The sequence below is a fragment of the Coregonus clupeaformis genome, chromosome 13, assembly GCF_020615455.1.
Source record: "Coregonus clupeaformis isolate EN_2021a chromosome 13, ASM2061545v1, whole genome shotgun sequence".
Lineage (NCBI taxonomy): Eukaryota > Metazoa > Chordata > Actinopteri > Salmoniformes > Salmonidae > Coregonus > Coregonus clupeaformis.
In genome coordinates this window covers 22,729,057-22,750,864 of record NC_059204.1, presented here as the reverse complement: position 1 = coordinate 22,750,864, position 21,808 = coordinate 22,729,057, and the positions used below count along the sequence as shown (strand labels likewise).

Here is a 21,808-nt window from a genome sequence, read left to right as displayed (position 1 = left end):
GAAAAAAATTCAAAAAATTCTGTAAGCACAGAATACAGATCCACAAGCACTTTTTGAATGCGCAAATGCACATTCCACAGTTCTGAACATTTGCTCACAAATCGTTCTACATTTGTTTATATTGTAGTTTAATTTGTGAGCTATGTTGATATACACTACATGACCAAAAGTATGTGGACACCTGCTCAAAATCATGCCCGTTAATATGGAGTTGGTCCCCCCATTGATGCTATAATAGCCTCCACTCTTCTGGGAAGGCTTTAGTGAGGTCGGGCACTGATGTTGGCCGATAAGGCCTGGCTCGCAATCGGCGTTCCAATTAATCCCAAAGGTGTTAGATGGGGTTGAGGTCAGAGCTCTGTGCAGGCCACTCAAGTTCTTCTACACCGATCTCGACAAACCATTTCTGTATTGACCTCACTTTGTGCACGGGGGAATTGTCATGCTGAAATAGGAAAGGGGCTCTGTTGCCACAAAGTTGGAAGCACGCTGTAGCGTTACGATTTCCCTTCACTGGAACTAAGGGGCCTAACCCGAACCATGAAAAACAGCCCCAGACCATTATTCCTCCTCCACCAAACTTTACAGTTGGCACTATGCATTCGGGCAGGTAGCGTCCTGGCATCCGCCAAACCCAGATTTGTCCATCGGACTGCCATATGGTGAAGCGTGATTAATCCCCCCAGAGAACGCGTTTCCACTGCTCCAGAGTCCAATGGCGGTGAACTTTACACCACTCCAGCCGATGCTTGGCATTTCGCATGGTGATCTTAGGCTTGTGTGCGGCTGTTCAGCCATGGAAACCCATTTCATGAAGCTCCCGACGAACAGTTCTTGTGGTGACGTTGCTTCCAGAGGCAGTTTGGAACTCGGTAGTGAGTGTTGCAACTGAGGACAGACGATTTTTACATGCTACGCGCTTCAGTACTCGGTGGTCCCGTTCGGTGAGCTTGTGTGGCCTACCACTTCGCGTCTGAGCCGTTGTTGCTCCTAGATGTTTCCACTTCAAAATAACAGCACTTACAGTTGACCGGGGCAGCTCTAGCAGGTCAGAAATTTGACGAACTGACTTGTTGGAAAGGTGGCATCCTATGACGGTGCCACGTTGAAAGTCACTGAGCTCTTCAGAAAGGCCATTCTACTGCCAATGTTTTCTATGGAGATTGCATGGCTATGTGCTCGGTTTTATACACCTGTCAGCAACGGGTTTGGCTGAAATAGCCAAATCCACTAATTTGAAGGGGTGTCCACATACTTTTATATATATATAGTGCATTTACAGATCATGCATTTATTTGTGACTTGAAATATTTTTACATTTTCACAGATTATGGTTTTATTTACAAAATAATTTTATATATTCACAGATCATAGTTTTATTTGTGAGTTATGTTGAATATACACAAGGATTGTGGTAGACATACTTACAGAATAAAGAAACAAATCTCACTCCATAATCCTGGTGCTGAGTTAATGTGAGTTAATGTGTAGTGGCAAATTTTATAGCTAATAGCATATGTGTTTTCTTGATCGACTGAGGTGAATTAAGCTACAACAACCGATGTAATAATGACTGGGATAATATTTGCTTGTTTTTGCTGTTCTCCAAATAGTATTTTAGAGTTATTAAATTGTCTAGAAATGCAGTAAATTATCTTCCAGAGCTTACGGACCTCACTAAAACTCAGAACCTGCCTACGGCCCTGGCTGTGAGCCTGTTTGCTGCACTGTGTGTGAAGCCCTGCCCCTACAGTACAGTACAATCAAACATACTGTCAGTGTTCGCTCAAAGCCAGAGTACTACTCAACCCCCCTGCTGTGTGTGTGTGTGTGTGTGTGTGTGTGTGTGTGTGTGTGTGTGCACAACAGAAACACAGTTGGTTCCACAATGAAAAACAGCAGGAGCGATAAGCTAAGTACACATACGTGAACCCACAATTTGCAGTTTGCGGCTGTGCACATCAATTTTCAACACCGACAATACCCTGCTTATCAGTGCTCTTTATTTCAGCATGGAGCGATATGTCAGAAGCTGTTACAAACATTTATGTATTTTCCCCTTCTGCTTACAATATCTACAATATCAGGATGTTGATTGTGGCCTGTGGAATGTTGTCCCACTCCTCTTCAATGGCTGTGCAAAGTTGCTGGATATTGGCGGGAACTGGAACATGCTGTCGTACACGTCGATCTAGAGCATCCCAAACATGCTCAATGGGTGACATGTCTGGTGAGTATGCAGGCCACTGGGACATTTTCAGCTTCCAGGAATTCTGTACAGATCCTCGCGACATGCGGCTGTGCATTATCATGTTGAAACATGAGGTGATGATGGTGGATGAATGGCACGACAATGGGCCTCAGGATTTCGTTATGGAATCTCTGTGCATTCAAACTGCCATCAATAAAATGCAATTGTGTTCGTTGTCCGTAGCTGATGCCTGCCCATACCATAACCCCACCGCCGCCATGGGGCAGTCTGTTCAAAACGTTTACATCAGCAAACCGCTCGCCAACACAACACCATACATGCTGTCTACCATCTGCCCAGTACAGTTGAAACCAGGATTAATTTGTGAAGAGCACACTTCTCTAGCGTGTCAGTGGCCATCGAAGGTGAGCATTTTCCCACTGAAGTCGGTTATGAAAATGAACTGCAGTCAGGTCAAGACCCTGGTGAAGACGACAAGCATGCAGATGAGCTTCCCTGAGACGGTTTCTGACAGTTTGTGCAAAAATTATTAGGTTGTGTAGACCCACAGTTTCATCAGCTGTCCGGGTGGCTGGTCTCAAGATGATCCCGCAGGTGAAGAAGCTGGATATGGAGGTCCTGGGCTGGTGTGGTTACACATGGTCTGCGGTTGTGAGGCCGGTTGGACGTACTGCCAAATTCTCTAAAATGACGTTGGAGGCGACTTATGGTAGAGAAATGAACATTCAATTCTCTGGCAACAGCTCTGGTGGACATTCCTGCAGTCAGCATGCCAATTCCACGCTCCCTCAAAATTTGAAACATCTGTGGCATTGTGTTGTGTGACAAAACGGCACATTTTAGAGTGGCCTTTTATTGTCCCAGCACAAGGTGCACCTGTGTAACGATCATGCTGTTTAATCAGCTTCTTGATATGCCACACCTGTCAGGTGGATGGATTATATTATAATATGTCTCCTGTGGTCCTCTGTAGCTCAATTGGTAGAGCATGGCGCTTGTAACGCCAGGGTAGTGGGTTCGATCCCCGGGACCACCCATACGTAAAAATGTATGCGCACATGACTGTAAGTCGCTTTGGATAAAAGCGTCTGCTAAATGGCATATTATTATTATTATTATTATCTTGGCAAAGGAGAAATGTTCACTAACAGGGATATAAACAAATTTGTGCACAACATTTGAGAGAAATAAGCTTTTTGTGCGCATGAAACATTTCTGGGATCTTTTATTTCAGCTCATGAAACATGGGACGAACACTTTACATGTTGCGTTTATATTGTTGTTCAGTATATCTCTGCTATGCTCTCCTATCCTCTCCACTCTTCTCTCATCTCCACTCCAAACTATCTCTCCTCTCCTCTTCTCTCCAAACTATCTCTGCTCTCCTCTCTTCCTCTCTCCTCTTCTCCCCTCCTCTCCTCTCCCCTCCTATCTTGGTGTGTGTACAAATCAACATCAGTCTAATAACAGGTCATTTCCCCTGTCAACTGCCCAGCCTAACTAACTCATGTAGAATTAAACCTTGAGATGAACCAGGACTCTCCACATTACAACATAACCTTGCAGGAGGGCGATTCCTTAACAATTATTTATAGGCCTTTGGAGCGGTGAAAAGATAATATGTCTCCTGTGGAATAATTCTGGGCGGAGAAGCAGATTGTCTTCATTCCTTTTAAAGGGTAATGGAGGCCACAGAGGGCGATGAAGACGATGGTGATCTTAAACATTTTGCATACAGTGCCTATAAAAAGTCTAAACCCCCTTTCAAAATGTTCATATTTTGTTGCTTTATAACCCAATGATCTACAAATCCTCCCCCACAACTTCCAAGTGAAAAAAATATTCAGGATTATTTTTTGAAAATCAATAAAAGATAAAAACGTAAATAGTTTGGTTGGATAAGTGTCCACCCCCCTTGTAATAGCAATCCTAAATTAGCTCAGGTGTAACCAATCACCTTCAAAATCACACACGGCCTCCACCTGTGTTAAATTGTAGTGATTCACATGATTTCAAGATAAATTCACAAGTTCCTGTAGGTTTCCTCTGCTGGGTACTGAATTGCAAAGCAAACACTCAACCATGAGCACCAAAGAGCTTTCAGAAGAACTCCGGGGCAAAGTTGTGGAAAGTCCTTGAATATCCCTTGGAGCATGGTCAGGATGATTATTAACAAGTGGAAGGTGTTTGGCACCACCAAGATCCTGCCTAGATCAGGCCGTCCCTCCAAACTGGATGACCGAGCAAGTAGGAGACTGATCAGAGAGGCTACCAAGAGTCCAATGGCAACTTTGAAAGAGCTACAGGCTTTTATGGACAAGACTGGTCAAAGTGTGCATGTGACAACAATATCCCAAGCACTTCACAAATCTGGCATGTATGGTACGGTGGCAAGAAGGAAGCCATTACTCAAGAAAGCCCACCTTGAATCCTGTTTGAAGTATGCAACAAACAAAAAAACTCGGGAGATTCTGTAGCCATATGGCAAAAGGTTTTGTGGTCTGACGAAACTAAAATGTAAATTTTTGGCCTAAATGACCTGGCCTCCACAATCCCCCGACCTCAACCCAATTGAGATGGTTTGGGATGATTCGGACGGCAGAGTGAAGGAAAAGCAGCCAACAAGTGCTAAGCATATGTGGGAACTCCTTCAAGACTGTTGGAAAAGCATTCCAGGTGAAGCTGGTTGAGAGAATGCCAAGAGTGTGCAAAGCTATCATCAAGGCAAAGGGTGGCTATTTGAAGAATCTCAAATATAAAATATATTTTGATTTGTTTAACACTTTTTTGGATACTACATGATTCCATATGTGTTATTTCATAGTTGTGATGTCTTCACTATTATTTTATAATGTAAAAAATAGTAAAAATAAATAAAAACCCTTGAATGAGTAGGTGTGTCCAAACTTTTGACTGGTAGTATATATTTTTTACACACACAAAGAAATCCCCCTTTTTAAATGCATGGAACTCTGAGGCACTGACACAACTAAATGTGAAAAAAGTTCAAGGGGGTGTAGACTTTCTATAGGCACTGTACTGTATATGTCATAAAGCATGACAGATCGGGGTGTTATTGGGGCTGCGTGGGATATGCTAATGCTCACTTGGCTGTAACCAAAACAGACTGGCTGGCTGGCTCCTTGAGGGAAGTTCTAATTCCTTATTCTATGATTTAATAATCATTGTTGCCATCATCATTATCGGCATCATCATCATCATCATGTATTTTGACCTTGTGTTTAGCAGGAGGCTTGACTAGACTAGAGGGTATCCTATCCAGGGATGATGACAATGCCAACACCCTTTGCCCTTCACCCCTGACTGAAGCAGCTGTACTGTTGTGCCAGCCAACAGTGTGTTTGTGTGTGCGTGGGTGTGTGTGTGTATGTGTGCGTGCGTGTGTGTGTATGTGTGCGTGCGTGTGTGTATGTGTGCGTGCGTGTGTGTATGTGTGCGTGTGTGTGTGTGTGTGTGTGTGTATGTGTGCGTGCGCGTGTGTGTGTATGTGTGCGTGCGTGTGTGTGTGTGTATGTGTGGGTGTGTGTGTGTGTATGTGTGCGTGTGTGTGTGTGTATGTGTGTATGTGTGCGTGCGTGCGCCCATGTCTCCCAGAAGCCCCATGCTCTAATGGCAGCTGCTGTCCCCCTAATCAGTGGCTGCTCCCACGGCAATGGGCAGGGAGGGCAGAGAAGTCCTTCTGCCCTCGCCCTAAACACCACTTTGTGCTCCTCTCACTTGGGACAGAGGTTGTTGTCATAGCTCCCCTGACTAACACACACACTCAGAGCCAATAACACCCATCTGCCAAGTAGACTAAGCACAAACGAATACACACATGCGTGCACACACACAAATGCACACGCGCGCACACACACGCCCTCGAACCAGTCACCTCCCATGCAACTGTAAGTATCAGACAACCTTGAGAGTGGCAAATGGCACCATCTGTCTATTATACAGGCCCCGGGGGAACATACGTTCACACATACTAGAGCTATGTCTTTACCTACTGCATTACCTTACAGAGTCTCAGTACTAGGTATGTCAGATCTCCAAATATAATACATATTGACACAAGTCTAACAAACTAAACAGTGTGTTACGCCCCTAAACTGTTATTTGATTAAACTTTAGGTAATCACTTCCCAGTGTAGTTTCTCTCTGGGTTCAGTAAAGCCAGAGGGGGGTAGAGCTCACATGATTAACAGCCTGCTGAAGAATTACCTCTTTACTGCTGGGATGACACAGACTAATGACAACCTTTGCTCTCCTCCCCTCACACTGAGCACGGTGTGTGCGTGTGTGTGTGTGTGTGTGTGTGTACCATAGAGCACCAATCGTCTGGGTGGGAGGAGGGGAGTAAAGTCAGTTCAGAGGAGGGGAGTAAAGTCAGTTCAGAGGAGGCGGGTTAAGTCAGTTCAGAGGAGGGGAGTAAAGTCAGTTCAGAGGAGGGGAGTAAAGTCAGTTCAGAGGAGGCGGGTTAAGTCAGTTCAGAGGAGGGGAGTAAAGTCAGTTCAGAGGAGGGGAGTAAAGTCAGTTCAGAGGAGGCGGGTTAAGTCAGTTCAGAGGAGGGGAGTAAAGTCAGTTCAGAGGAGGCGGGTTAAGTCAGTTCAGAGGAGGGGGGTTAAGTCAGTTCAGAGGAGGGGGGTTAAGTCAGTTCACAGGAGGGGAGTAAAGTCAGTTCAGAGGAGGCGGGTTAAGTCAGTTCACAGGAGGGGAGTAAAGTCAGTTCAGAGGAGGCGGGTTAAGTCAGTTCACAGGAGGGGAGTAAAGTCAGTTCAGAGGAGGCGGGTTAAGTCAGTTCACAGGAGGCGGGTAAAGTCAGTTCAGAGGAGGGGAGTAAAGTCAGTTCAGAGGAGGGGGGTAAAGTTAGTTCAGAGGAGGCGGGTTAAGTCAGTTCACAGGAGGGGGGTTAAGTCAGTTCAGAGGAGGGGGGTTAAGTCAGTTCAGAGGAGGGGGGTTAAGTCAGTTCAGAGGAGGGGGGTTAAGTCAGTTCAGAGGAGGGGGGTTAAGTCAGTTCAGAGGAGGAGGGTAAAGTCAGTTCAGAGGGGGGTAAAGTCAGTTCAGAGGAGGGGGGTAAAGTCAGTTCAGAGCTCCTCTATAACAATAAGGCAATTTGGTTCTCACAAATCTCTAGCCTTAATACGGCGTAATTGCATATACTGAAAAAGGAACATCTGTCTACAGACCTTAATGTAACATGAATTAACTCATATCTGGGATGAGATCAGAAACTAAGCCAAGCAGCCCCTCTAATGATAAGACACAATTAGAGAATCCATTTGAGTTTCTCCTAATTCAGTTAAAATCGTATAATCTTTTTACAAACCTGCTATCGAGGAGTCTTTACACCCTGCAACAAATTCTGTATTACTGTAGCCTGTCATCCTCTATCTGTTTGAAATCAGGGCAATCTAGATGTAAATCACTCTCCAAACATAGTACAAAAAAAGTATAGCATTCAAGCATCATTCAATCCCTTCTTCATCCTTATCAAACACATAGTCGTATGACTGATAATTCAACCTGCTCTTATGTCCAAAGCAAATAATCAAGACTGTAGACTGAACACACACTCATAAACAGTTCCTCTTCCACATTCAAGAGGATCAAACTAAACGGGTGTTTCCATCTAGCATTGCTGTGAGCAGACAAAACCCAATATGCCAACCTGAGACCCCAAACGCTAGCCTGGTCTCAACTCTACAATAACAGATCTGGGACCAGGCTACCAAAAACACTGCTTGAGGAGAGGTGGAACTGAGTGGAGAGGAGATAGTGTAGTGTATAACCAGTAATAAACAGTGTACTGACTGGCCTGTGTTTCTTCTGCAGGCTGTTCTTGTTCTTCTTCTTGCCGTTGGTGTGAGCAGCCAGGCGTGGGTTGTTGTTCTCCTGGTCAGAGTGCTGGTGACGGTTGCTATGGTTGTTGTGGTGGTTGTTAAGGTGGTTGTTGTGGGCTTTGCGGGAGTCCAGGCTGAATCCGTTAGGGACCCTGGGGGGATTTTTCTTGTGCAGGGGGGGCCCCGCCTGGTTCTCCTCATGGTTCTCCTGGTTCTCCCTGCACTCCTGGGGCTTCAGGGACAGGTCCTTCTGGAGAGGAAGAGGTGAGATGACAACTCTGTTACACTGTAACAAAGTACTTCAACCAAATCTTGAGAGAGGGGAGTAGAGGAGAGGTGAGGTGAAAATGACACTGAAACAAAGTAGAAGTGACAACTCTGTTACACTAAAAACGAAATTCTTCACTAAAGCAAAATACAGTGCCTTCGGAAAGTATTCAGACCCCTTGACTTTTTCCACATTTTGTTACGTTATAGCCTTATTCTAAAATGGATTAAATAACTAAACATTCTCTGCAATCTAAACACAATGCCCCATAATGACAAAGCAAAAACAGGTTGTTACAAAGTTTTGCAAATTTACACAAAATAAAAAACAGAAATACCTGCTATGAGACTCAAAGTTGAGCTCAGGTGCATTCTGTTTCCATTGATCATCCTTGAGATGTTTATACAACTTGATTGGAGTCCGCCTGTGGTAAATTCAATTGATTGGCCATGATTTGGAAAGGCACACACCTGTCTATATAAGGTTCCACAGTTGACAGTGCATGTCAGAGTAAAAACCAAGCAATGTAGTCGAAGGAATTGTCTGTAGAGCTCCGAGACGGGATTGTGTCGAGGCACAGATCTGGGGAAGGGTACCAAAACAATTATGCGGCATTGAAGGTCCCCAAGAACACATTGGCCTCCATCATTATTAAATGGAAGAAGTTTGGAACCACCCAGACTCTTCCTAGAGCTGGCCGCCCGGCCAAACTGAGCAATCGGGGGAGAAGGGCCTTGGTCAGGGAGGTGACCAACAACCCGATGGTCACTCTGACAGAGCTCTAGAGTTCCTCTGTGGAGATAGGATAACTTTCCAGAAGAACAACCATCTCTGCAGCACTCCACCAATCAGGCCTTTATGGTAGAGTGGCCAGACGGAAGCCACTCCTCAGTAAAAGGCACATGACAGCCCGCTTGGAGTTTGCCAAAAGGCACCTAAAGACTCTCAGACCAAGAGAAACAAGATTCTCTGGTCTGATGAAACCAAGATTGAACTCTTTGGCCTGAATGCCAAGCGTCACGTCTGGAGGAAACCTGGCACCATCCCTATGGTGAAGCATGGTGGTGGCAGCATCATGCTGTGGGGATGTTTTTCAGCGGCAGGGACTGGGAGACTAGTCAGGATCGAGGCAAAGATGAAGGGAGCAAAGTATAGAGAGATCCTTGATGAAAACCTGCTCCACAGCGCTCAGGACCTCAGACTGGGGCGAAGGTTTACTTTCCAACAGGACAACAACCCTAAGCACACAGCCAAGACAACGCAGGAGTGGCTTCGGGACAAGTCTCTGAATGTCCTTGAGTGGCCCAGCGAGAGCCCGGACTTGAACCCGATCGAACATCTCTGGAGAGACCTGAAAATAGTTGTGCAGCAACGCTCCCCATCTAACCTGACAGAGCTTGAGAGGATCTGCAGAGAAGAATGGGAGAAACTCCCCAAATACAGGTGTGCCAAGCTTGTAGCATGATACCCAAGAAGACTCGATGCTGTAATCGCTGCCAAATGTGCTTCAACAAAGTACTGAGTAAAGGGTCTGAATACTGAATTTATTTATAAATTAGCAAAAAATGTAAAAGAAAAACTGTTTTGGCTTCGTCATTATGGGGTATTGTGTGTAGATTGATGAGGGATTTTTTTTTACAAATACATTTTAGAATAAGGCTGTAAAGTAACAAAATGTGGAAAAAGTCAAGGGGTCTGACTACTTTTCGAAGGCACTGTATATTCTGTAAAGAAAGAAAGAGGAAAGGAGAGAAGAGGGGAGGTAAATACTCTGTTACACTGAAACAAAGTAGTTCAGGGTCAATTATTTCAAGAGACAGAGAGTGGAGAATAGACAGATAGCTAGATCTTTATTTGACAATTTGAAAAATACAACTCCAGCCACACAAGTACAGTGCAGGGGAGAAGGGGAGAGGTGACAACTATACTGAAACAAACAAAGTACTTCTTATTATCTTGTCTCTGGAGCATACCAAAAGCAATTACATTCATTTAAATACATAATCCTGACAGAATAAGCCTCCTACACCTGATAAAGAGAGCTCATTACGATGATCATCAAAGCTAGGCTTAAAAATAGATAACAAATTTACATTTACAAATGCCAGTTAAAGAAGTAGCTTTTGTATCTGTGCTCTCCAGTGAGCAGTACTAAGAGAGACTGTTCTTCTCCCCTACAGAGACCCACCGTGGGTCGTTGAGCACTAACGACGCATTACATTTAAACATATTGTCACAGGAGAGTCTCATAGGCTAAGGATAGGAGAGCACCACACTGCCTGTCTGTGATTAACCACATATCTATTAGAGCATGGCTGATGATTAGGACACTCACACACACAGCAAATTGGCCAGTGTTACCTAGTGTTGATTTTCAGTGTAACATTTCTAGTGCTGATTCAGGAGTAAAATTACATCTTTAAGTGTTAAATTAACACTCATTGGTGTAAAATAACCCCAGTGTTGGTGTTAATAACCAGAGTTGAACCAAAACCACGCCCATCATTTTCATATTTCCCAGCATGTTCTTTTGCAGGTTGATTTTTAAAATTGTTTGTTTCAATATCTATGTTTTTACATTGATTGATTAATTAATCTTATACTACTCAAATATAAATAACATACATTTTTCTAAACTAATCCAATCTGTTACTTGGACTTATTGCACAACTGTTACTGAAATGGTTGTTCCAGTTTAGATGCTTTAGGTAGTCTCATATCTTAAGATTCCCAACCCTGGCAGTCATTCTGAATGCAGGTTGCGGGTGAATAAAAATTCTAAATGGCTGGATTCCATTAGAAATTACACATCCCTTTGGAAGCCAGCATAATGTGATTTACCGGCCTAATGTGGCATGGAAACCATGAGTTTTAGGCCACTGTATTAGGGTAAAACTAGGCCCTCAAAATAAGGCCTTATTAAAGACTGTATTGTCTTAAAGAATTTAATTTAAATTAAAAACATTCACTTAGGATCTTACTTGGTGAAGGCCACAGGACTGGGAATGAATGAATGCAAAAACCATGTCTCTGTCCCTAAGAAATACAGTCATTGAAGTTCAACCTGTCAACACTCCCACACCCCCTGGTAAAATAGTGGGCACTTACACCTACACTACACTCTGTAACAGATGGAGAAAACAAACCAATAACCAATACACCGGCCCTCACATCTCCTGTCTTGTGTGCTATTTTCCAACCAGATGGGGTTAAACAGTTTGACTGGGGGATCGATAGAACAACTAATCTGCCACAGAGAGGCTGTGTAGTGTACTGTACTGGAGCCATCCAAGCTAAACTTATGGAACAAATCAATTATATTATCTGTAAGGGGACTCATTTTGTAGCAGCAGCAGGAGCCACTCATTTAATACGGTCCAATAAGGAGTGAGTGGGGCAGCTATGATGACACTTCACTGTGGTGATCCAGTCGCAGAGCCAACAGACAGACAGACATTATAAACTGTGTCAACTCAAGTGACAGAGTTCCAGAATGGGTAGGTTGATGAGGATAATGGGTTTGGTGGGAGTGTTGGCTCTGATTCACTGAACCATTATCATTATAACAAAGCCTAATTTTCCTCACAGAAAAACAAACAAATGCTGCATGCATCAACTAATCGTGTTCTCCTTTGTCTTCCACTCTCATCCAACACAAATAATGCAACAAGACATGCATTGTCAGGGATGATAGGAGTGACAAAGTCACAAAGTTCTGAGTGGTTTGAGAAGGACCTATTGTGTTAGTGTGATGTGCGGTTCTAAGCCTCTTAAGAATCTGTTGTATATTTTGTTTTAAACTATCCGTTCTGCATGTTCTTTTGAAGAAGGAATCCGCAGAAAAGGAACAGCGCAACTGTCCTCCCCACAACCGTAAATTGTTTTGTTGACGAAGCGGAGGTGAGGAGCACTGCTCAACGTGATTAAAAAAATTGCAGTACATATTCTGCTGTTCTATTATGCGTGCAATAATGTCAGAGGGAAAAAATAAGTGTTTGTTGTTTGCAGTAACTTCTTTGTTGTTGCAATATCGCAAACGGACGTGGCAGTTTCACCATTAAGGATTCCAGCTTTAACAATGGCAGAACAAATTCCAGGTTCCAGATCATATGCCAGCTTTCAGAACATATTATCGTATTATGTCTAAAATACAGCACAAATCAGTTTTCATGCTTAATAGACTTCACAACGTGTTTTACTCCTGTGAAGGGCTGAGATACATGTGAAATAGTCTGCCTGTCTTACTGTAGAAAATACTATACATAAACTGCCAGTTGAGGATTGGAAACGTTTGGCAGAAAAACTAAAACTCAGAACCTGCCTACGGCCCTGGCTGTGAGCCTGTTTGCTGCACTGTGTGTGAAGCCCTGCCCCTACAGTACAGTACAATCAAACATACTGTCAGTGTTCGCTCAAAGCCAGAGTACTACTCAACCCCCCTGCTGTGTGTGTGTGTCTGTGTGTGTGTGTGTGTGTGTGTGTGTGTGTGTGTGTGTGTGTGTGACCACCTAGACACAGTGGAAGCCTGCTTAACTAATCAAGCTCCACTCAGCTCTGTGCTGGGAGCAGGTCCAGATACCATTGCACCATACACCATCCACCACGCTAAACACAGAGAAGCTGTCCAGATATCAATGAACTATACAGCATCCACCACGCTAAACAACAGTGAACAGATCCTAGAAAAATAATTAATTAATATTGGAAAATGATGCAGCACATGACAAAAGCAGAAGATGACTACTGTATAAGAATTGATGTTAATTAGGCTTAAAAAGTAGAATCCCTACTTGCAATGCATTATTCTTTTGAGTTCAATTAATTTGGATCGTTCAGCATATTGTTATTCACCCCTCATGGAATGGCCTTGACTAAATCAGCAGACGTGTCTATAATAACAGTACTATGAATAAAAGTAAACCAAATACACCAGCTCTTATACCTCACGTGTATCCATCTCTCTGTTGCCTAGAGAGTGAGAGAGGGAAAAGCAACTTTCCAACCCAGCCGTGGTGAATCAGGAGGAGAGGAAAGTAAGTGGACACTTCATGGCTATGCTCTGCCTTTACCAGCTGCATGACTCAAATACACTGAACAAAAACATAAATGCAACATGTAAAGTGTTGGTCCCATATTTCATGAGCTGAAATAAAAGATCCCAGAAATGTTCCATATGCACAAAAAGCTTATTTTGCTCAAATGTTGTGTACAAATTTCTTTACATCCTTGTTAGTGAGCATTTCTCGTTTGCCAAGATAATCCATCCACCTGACAGGTGTGGCATACCAAGAAGCTTACTAAACAGCATGATCATTACACAGGTGCACCTTGTGATGGGGACAATAAAATGCCACTCTAAAATGTTCCGTTTTATCACACAACACAATGCCACAGATGTCTCAAGTTTTGAGGGAGCGTGCAATTGGCATGCTGACTGCAGGAATGTCCACCAGAGCTGTTGCCAGAGAATTTGTTTATTTCTCTAAGCCGCCTCCAAAGTTGTTTTAGAGAATTTGGCAGTAGGTCCAACTGGCCTCACAACCACAGACCACGTGTAACCACCACAGCCCAGGACCTACACATCCAGCTTCTTCACCTACGGGATCGTCTGAGACCAGCCACCCAGACAGCTGATGAAACTGTGGTTTGCAAAACCGGAGAATTTCTGCACAAACTATTAGAAACCGTCTTAGGGAAGCTCATCTGTGTGCATATCGTCCTCACGAGGGTCTTGACCTGACTGCAGTTCGGCGTTGTAACTGACATCAGTGGGCAAATGCTCACCTTCAATGGCCACTGGCATGATGGAGAAGTGTGCTCTTCATGGATGAATCCCGGTTTCAACTGTACCGGGCCGATGGCAGACAGTGTGTATGGCGTTGTGTGGGCGAGTGGTTTGCTGATGTCAATGTTGTGAACAGAGTGCCCCATGGTGGCGGTGGGGTTATGGTATGGGCAGGCATCAGCTACGGACAACGAACACAATTGCATTTTATCGATGCCATTCATCCGCCACCATTACCTCATGTTTCTGCATGATAATGCACGGCCCCATGTTGCAAGGATCTGTCCAGAATTCCTGGAAACTGAAAATGTCCCAGTTCTTCCATGGCCTGCATACTCACCAGACATGTCACCCATTGAATATGTTCGGAATGCTCTGGATCGACGTGTATGACAGCGTGTTCCAGTTCCTGCCAACATCCAGCAACTTCGCAGCCATTGAAGAAGAGTGGGACAACATTCCACAGGCCACAATCAACAGCCTGATCAACTCTATGCGAAGGAGATGTGTCGCGCTGCATGAAGCACAAATGGCGACGGAGAAGATGGCTGCCGTTTTACAGCCCTCTAACCAATTGTACTATTATGTGTGTTTTTTCGCGTTATTTGTAATTTATTTTGTACATAATGTTTATCCAGAGCTTCTGGATATCAGAACAGCGATTACTCACCTCGTATTGTATGAAGATTTTTTATTCAACGAGTCGGACGCGAAGGATATTCTACAGACACCCGACAAGGGCCAAATCCCCGTCATTCGCATGACAAAGAGACAGAGATATCGTGGACATAGGTCGGGGTGCCTTATAAGGATCCGACGGCGAGCGAGTAAACTGCCTCTTCCATCAATCCTATTAGCCAATGTTCAGTCATTTGAAAATAAATTGGACGACCTAAGATTAAGGTTATCCTACCAACGGGACATTAAAAACTATAATATCTTATGTTTCACTGAGTTGTGGCTGAACGACGACATGGATAACATACAGCTGGCGGGATATACGCTACATCGGCAGGATAGAACGGCTGACTCTGGTAAGACAAGGGGTGATGGGCTGTGTATATTTGTAAACAAGTCTCAAAGTTTTGCTCGCCTGAGGTAGAGTATCTCATGATAAACTGTAGACCACACTAAAATAATAATAATAATATGCCATTTAGCAGACGCTTTTATCCAAAGCGACTTACAGTCGTGCGTGCATAAATTTTTTGTGTATGGGTGGTCCCGGGGATCGAACCCACTACCTTGGCGTTACAAGCGCCGTGCTCTACCAGCTGAGCTACAGAGGACCACTATTTACTAAGAGAGTTTTCATCTATTTCATCTTTTTCGTAGCTGTCTATTTACCACAACAAACCGATGCTGGCACTAAGATTGCACTCAATGAGCTGTATAAGGCCATAAGTAAACAGGAAAACGCTCATCTAGAGACAGCGCTCCTTGTGGCCGGGGACTTTTAATGCAGGGAAACTTAAATCCGTTCTACCTAATTTCTACCAGCATGTTAAATGTGCAACCAGAGGGAAAAAATTCTAGACCACCTTTACTCCACACACAGAGACACGTTCAAAGATCTCCCTCGCCCTCCATTTGGCAAATCTGACGATAACTCTATCCTCCTGATTCCTGCTTATAAGCAAAAACTAAAGCAGGAAGCACCAGTGACACGGTTAATAAGGAAGTGGTCAGATGACGCAGATGCTAAGCTACAGGACTGTTTTGCTAGCACAGACTGGAATATGTTCCGGGATTCTTCCGATAGCATTGAGGAGTACACCAGATCAGTCACTGGCTTCATCAATAAGTGCATCGATGACGTCGTCCCCACAGTGACCGTACGTACACACCCCAACCAGAAGCCATGGATTACAGGCAACATCCGCACTGAGCTAAAGGGTAGAGCTGTCGCTTTCAAGGAGCGGGACTCTAACCCGGACACTTATAAGAAATCCCGCTATGCCCTCCGTCGAACCATCAAACACGAAAAGAGTCAATACAGGACTAAGACTGAATCGTACTACACTGGCTCCGATGCTCGTTGGATGTGGCAGAGCTTGAAAACGATTACAGACTACAAAGGGAAGCACAGCCGCGAGCTGCCCAGTGACACAAGCCTACCAGACGAGCTAAATCACTTCTATGCTCGCTTCGAGGCAAGCAACACTGAAGCATGCATGAGAGCATCAGCTGTTCCAGATGACTATGTGATCATGCTCTCCGTAGCCGATGTGAGTAAGACTTTTAAGCAGGTCAACATTCACAAGGCCGCAGGCCTAGACGGATTACCAGGACGTGTACTCCGAGCATGCGCTGACCAACTGACGACACAACAGTGGTAGGCCTGATCACCGACAACGATGAGACAGCCTATAGGGAGGAGGTTAGAGACCTGGCCGTGTGGTGCCAGGATAACAACCTCTCCCTCATCGTGATCAAGACAAAGGAGATGATTGTGGACTACAGGAAAAAAAAGAGGACTGAGCACGCCCCCATTCTCATCGACGGGGCTGTAGTGGAATAGGTTGAGAGCTTCAAGTTCCTTGGTGTCCACATCACCAACGAACTATCATGGTCCAAACATACCAAGACAGTCGTGAAGAGGGCACGACAAAGCCTATTCCCCCTCAGGAGACTGAAAAGATTTGGCATGGGTCCTCAAATCCTCAAAAAGATATACAGCGGCACCATCGAGAGCATCCTGACTGGTTGCATCACCGCCTGGTATGGCAACTGCCTGGCCTCCGACCGCAATGCACTACAGAGGGTAGTGCGTACGGCCCAGTACATCACTGGGGCCAAGCTTCCTGCCATCCAGGACCTCTATACCAGGCGGTGTCAGAGGAAGGCCCTAAAAATTGTCAAAGACTCCCGCCACCCTAGTCATAGACTGTTCTCTCTGCTACCGCACGGCAAGCGGTACCGGAGCACCAAGTCTAGGACCAAAAGGCTTCTTAACAGCTTCTACCCCGAAGCCATAAGACTCCTGAACAGCTAATCATGGCTACCCGAACTATTTGCATAGCCTTTTTTTATTCATCTATTTTTTACTTAACACTTTTATTTTATTTTATTTTTCTTAAAACTGCATTGTTGGTTGTAAGTAATCATTTCACTGTAAGGTCTACACCTGTTGTATTCGGCGCATGTAGCAAATACAATTTGATTTTATTTGATTTGAAATTATGGTCACACCAGATACTGACTGGTTTTCTGATCCACGCCCATACCTTTTTTTTTAAGGTATCTGTGACCAACAGATGCATATCTGTATTCCCAGTCGTGAAATCCATTGATTAGGGCCTAATTAATTCACTTCAATTGACTGATTTCCTTATACAGTGAGGGAAAAAAGTATTTGATCCCCTGCTGATTTTGTACATTTTCCCACTGACAAAGACATGATCAGTCTATCATTTTAATGGTAGGTTTATTTGAAAACTGAGAGACAGAATAACAACAAAAAAATCCAGAAAAACGCATGTCAAAAATGTTATAAATTGATTTGCATTTTAATGAGGGAAATAAGTATTTGACCCCTCTGCAAAACATGACTTAGTACTTGGTGGCAAAACCCTTGTTGGCAATCACAGAGGTTAGACGTTTCTTGTATTTGGCCACCAGGTTTGCACACATCTCAGGAGGGATTTTGTCCCACTCCTCTTTGCAGATCTTCTCCAAGTCATCAAGGTTTCGAGGCTGACGTTTGGTCACTCGAACCTTCAGCTCCCTCCACAGATTTTCTGTGGGATTAAGGTCTGGAGACTGGCTAGGCCACTCCAGGACCTTAATGTGCTTCTTCTTGAGCCACTCCTTTGTTGCCTTGGCCGTGTGTTTTGGGTCATTGTCATGTTGGAATACCCATCCACGACCCATTTTCAATGCCCTGGCTGAGGGAAGGAGGTTCTCACACAAGATTTGACGGTACATGGCCCCGTCCATCGTCCCTTTGATGCAGTGAAGTTGTCCTGTCCCCTTAGCAGAAAAACACCCCCAAAGCATAATGTTTCCACCTCCATGTTTGACGGTGGGGATGGTGTTCTTGGGTCATAGGCAGCATTCCTCCTCCTCCAAACACGGTGAGTTGAGTTGATGCCAAAGAGCTCGATTTTGGTCTCATCTGACCACAACACTTTCACCCAGTTCTCCTCTGAATCATTCAGATGTTCATTGGCAAACTTCAGATGGGCATGTATATGTGCTTTCTTGAGCAGGGGGACCTTGCGGGCGCTGCAGGATTTCAGTCCTTCACGGCGTAGTGTGTTACCAATTGTTTTCTTGGTGACTATGGGAGATTGACAGTTCTTTTGTGTTTCTTCCATTTGCGAATAATCGCACCAACTGTTGTCACCTTCTCACCAAGCTGCTTCGCGATGGTCTTGTAGACCATTCCAGCCTTGTGTAGGTCTACATTCCTGTCCCTGACATCCTTGGAGAGCTCTTTGGTCTTGGCCATGGTGGAGAGTTTGGAATCTGATTGATTGATTGCTTCTGTGGACAGGTGTCTTTTATACAGGTAACAAGATGAGATCAGGAGCACTCCCTTTAAGAGTGTGCTCCTAATCTCAGCTCGTTACCTGTATAAAAGACACCTGAGAGCCAGAAATCTTTCTGATTGAGAGGGGGTCAAATACTTATTTCCCTCATTAAAATGCAAATCAATTTATAACATTTTTGACATGCGTTTTTCTGGATTTTATTTTCGTTATTCTGTCTCTCAATGTTCAAATAAACCTACCATTAAAATTATAGACTGATCATGTCTTTGTCAGTGGGCAAACGTTCAAAATCAGCAGGGGATCAAATACTTTTTTCCCTCACTGTATGAACTGTAACTCAGTAAAATCTTAGAAATTGTTGCATGTTGCGTTTATATTTTAGTTCAGTGTATATTTACCAGTCAAGGCTGCTAGAAGATGTTAGAAGCTGCTCCTCTATGGCCTATGTTACGCCAGGAATTCAAAGGCCTAAAGTAAGCAATACTACAACTGCTGTTCAACAATGTGTCTGTAGGCAAGCAGACTAACAGCTCTGCTCTGTCTAATGTATGAGTGGTATAGCAGCGAGGGCGTCACAGAGGCAGACATAAAAGGGATAATTCCTACAAAGAGCACATCATTGGCAGTTTGAAAAGGTTGTGTAGGAGAACGCTGAATAATCATGGCTCATGATTCATACCCAGGGACACGAGACAGACTGCAATGAAGCTGCCGCTCACAGATGTATGTGGATAGAGAGATGAGAGCGAGATCAGATAAGATCATCCACGACCAGCTCTAAGTATCTCATAATGTTCTAATAGCTTTAGAACCATTCTGTCGCTCAGGGCTCGAGGGTAGAAAGAACCGCTGTCAATTCCACTGTCTCACATTGTAAAAGTCTCTCTGGTATCAGCAGTGACTCAAAACAAACCCCCTCTTCCTCTCTGCTAGCGAATGCTTTCAAGTGCAGATAAGACAACGTCTCGAGTGTAAACAAAGGCAAGGGTGTCTGAAGCCTGTACAGCCGCTGAGGCGAGGTGAGCAGTGAATTACTCCCCAACAGACAACACCATCTACAATGTGTTTATCCGCATACCTTTGTCTCTGTCTCCTGTGTTTCTGATAGCACATCCAGACCAATATTGGGCCTAGCAGCAGACTTCAAAAGATCCCGAGCCAGCACACACACACACAGATACTGTATATACACACCCGCAAAGGTGCACGCATGCACGCACCAGACGCACACCAGTCTGGTCAATCTGCTGGCATGTGTCTCATTACAACAGAGACAAACACTTTATTTCTCTCTCTCTCCCTCTCTCTCTGTTCAGACAAACAGCACAGCACAACAAAAATGTTAAAAAAAACATCACAGTAGGATATCTGCTGATCTGATTTCCTGATTGTGTTGGTTGTTCAACTACAGCAGACCCTTGGTGAGTTCATTTCACACACAGGACCCTAACAGGCTGGGGACTGGAGATGAGGAACCCAGATCTGAAGGAAGAACAGAAGAAGAAGCGATTCCTCTTGTATTATTCCTTATCTCTGCTTGGTCCCGAGAGCAGCACAATCAGTCCCCCTCACTAAAACTCTAGCAGCGCAGCACTGTGTCATGCCTGGCTCTGCTCAACAGATCATATCAAAGACAAGAATCACAACGCCTGCTGTCTGCTGCATCAGAGACTCAGGGAGAGGCTCAGGAGAATCATCATAACATGCACTGCTTAGCAATATTTTGATGACGCACTCTGGCCACGTAATGTAACAGACAGGGAAGAGGTCTGACTGGAACCATTCCCATTAAGGTATAAAACTACCTTTCTAGCTTAATGCACTGCTGGTCATATTGACAATAAAAAAGTGTGAGCAGATCCAAAACCAACGGATCCATATCTATGTGTGTAACGTATTAGGTTAGGCATTAGAACTACAGTATAGTACAGTAACCAAACAGAGAGAAGAGAAACATTACCAAGACCAGACAGCACAGCACCCTAATGAGATGCAAACATATTCAGCATCAGTCATACAAGCAAACAACAACATTTACCCTCATTAAATAAACATGAGGAGTGGAGCACTGAGTGTGTGTGTGTGTGTGTGTCACATTGAACAGATAGAGCCTGTCAGGCTGGTTATTCTGATGGTAATGATCATGTAGTGGCCTTCTAAAAGGCAGTGCATTGGTATTCATTAAGGCTGCGTTTAAACAGGCAGCCTAATTCTGTTGACCAATCACATCAGACCTTTTTCAGAGCTGATTGGTCAAAAGATCAATTAGTGAAAAAAAGATCAGAATTGGGCTGCCTGTGTAAACAGCCCATGTAGCCTAGATTGTAAAGATCATAAATAGTAAATAGCCGGAAAGACAATAATCTTCTGCTAAAATCTATCAAATCGTGGCAGACATAGTAGTGGATTTTCTCTTTGAAGCCCTAACCCTTTTCAGATTAACTAATTCCTCCTAATTGATGACAGATGCGAAAGGAAATTAAGCATTTGCTTGAACAGGCAGAGAGAAAGAGATCTCTCACTGTGACTGCACTGGGCCAGCCTTGTTATTCTACATTCATACACATCTATTCAATGCAGTGGATCACATTATTACTCCTTTGGACCTATTCATTTATTACTATTGGATGATCACTGTAGGCTATAACTGTAGGCTATAACTGGCAGCAGCATAATCAGACATTATACAATTTTTACACTCTTCGACATTTACTGCCTTATTTGATATAGTCATTTAGCTGAGCAGACCATGAACATATTGCTGTATCTCAAAACATTCCAAATGCACAAAGAAAGAGAACAGGAGGGAGGAGGAGGAGAGGGATTATTGGGATGATGTCAATACAGACAATGAATAAGAGAAGGAAAAGGGAGAGAGAGAGAGAGAGAGAGAGAGAGAGAGAGAGAGAGAGAGAGAGAGAGAGAGAGAGAGAGAGAGAGAGAGAGAGAGAGAGAGAGAGAGAGAGAGAGAGAGAGAGTACTCAGATGAGGTGAGGTTTCAGAGTAAAGCTGAGAGTTTGAGCTTTATCACTGTAATGTAGTACTGTAATGTTCACCACCCAATAGCATGTTGTTAATTAATTGTTACATGTATGTTACTGTACAGTCCAATTAGTTATTTTTCTGCTCTTTCCACTCCCCTTTTTTTCTCTCTCAACCATCTCCTCCATAATTCAGACCACTATAGGGAGACACTAGGGA

General features: G+C 44.0%; 1 protein-coding gene across 1 annotated transcript in view; it reads right to left on the bottom strand.

Annotated features, from left to right (window-relative positions):
• Positions 1-21,808, bottom strand: part of LOC121579768 (autism susceptibility gene 2 protein-like) — a 542,213-nt gene that overhangs the window by 390,649 nt on the left and 129,756 nt on the right. Inside the window, exon 3 of the mRNA XM_041894648.2 lies at positions 8,030-8,308. Coding sequence (XP_041750582.2) covers positions 8,030-8,308 — 279 coding nt within the window. The remainder of the gene's footprint in view (positions 1-8,029; positions 8,309-21,808) is intronic.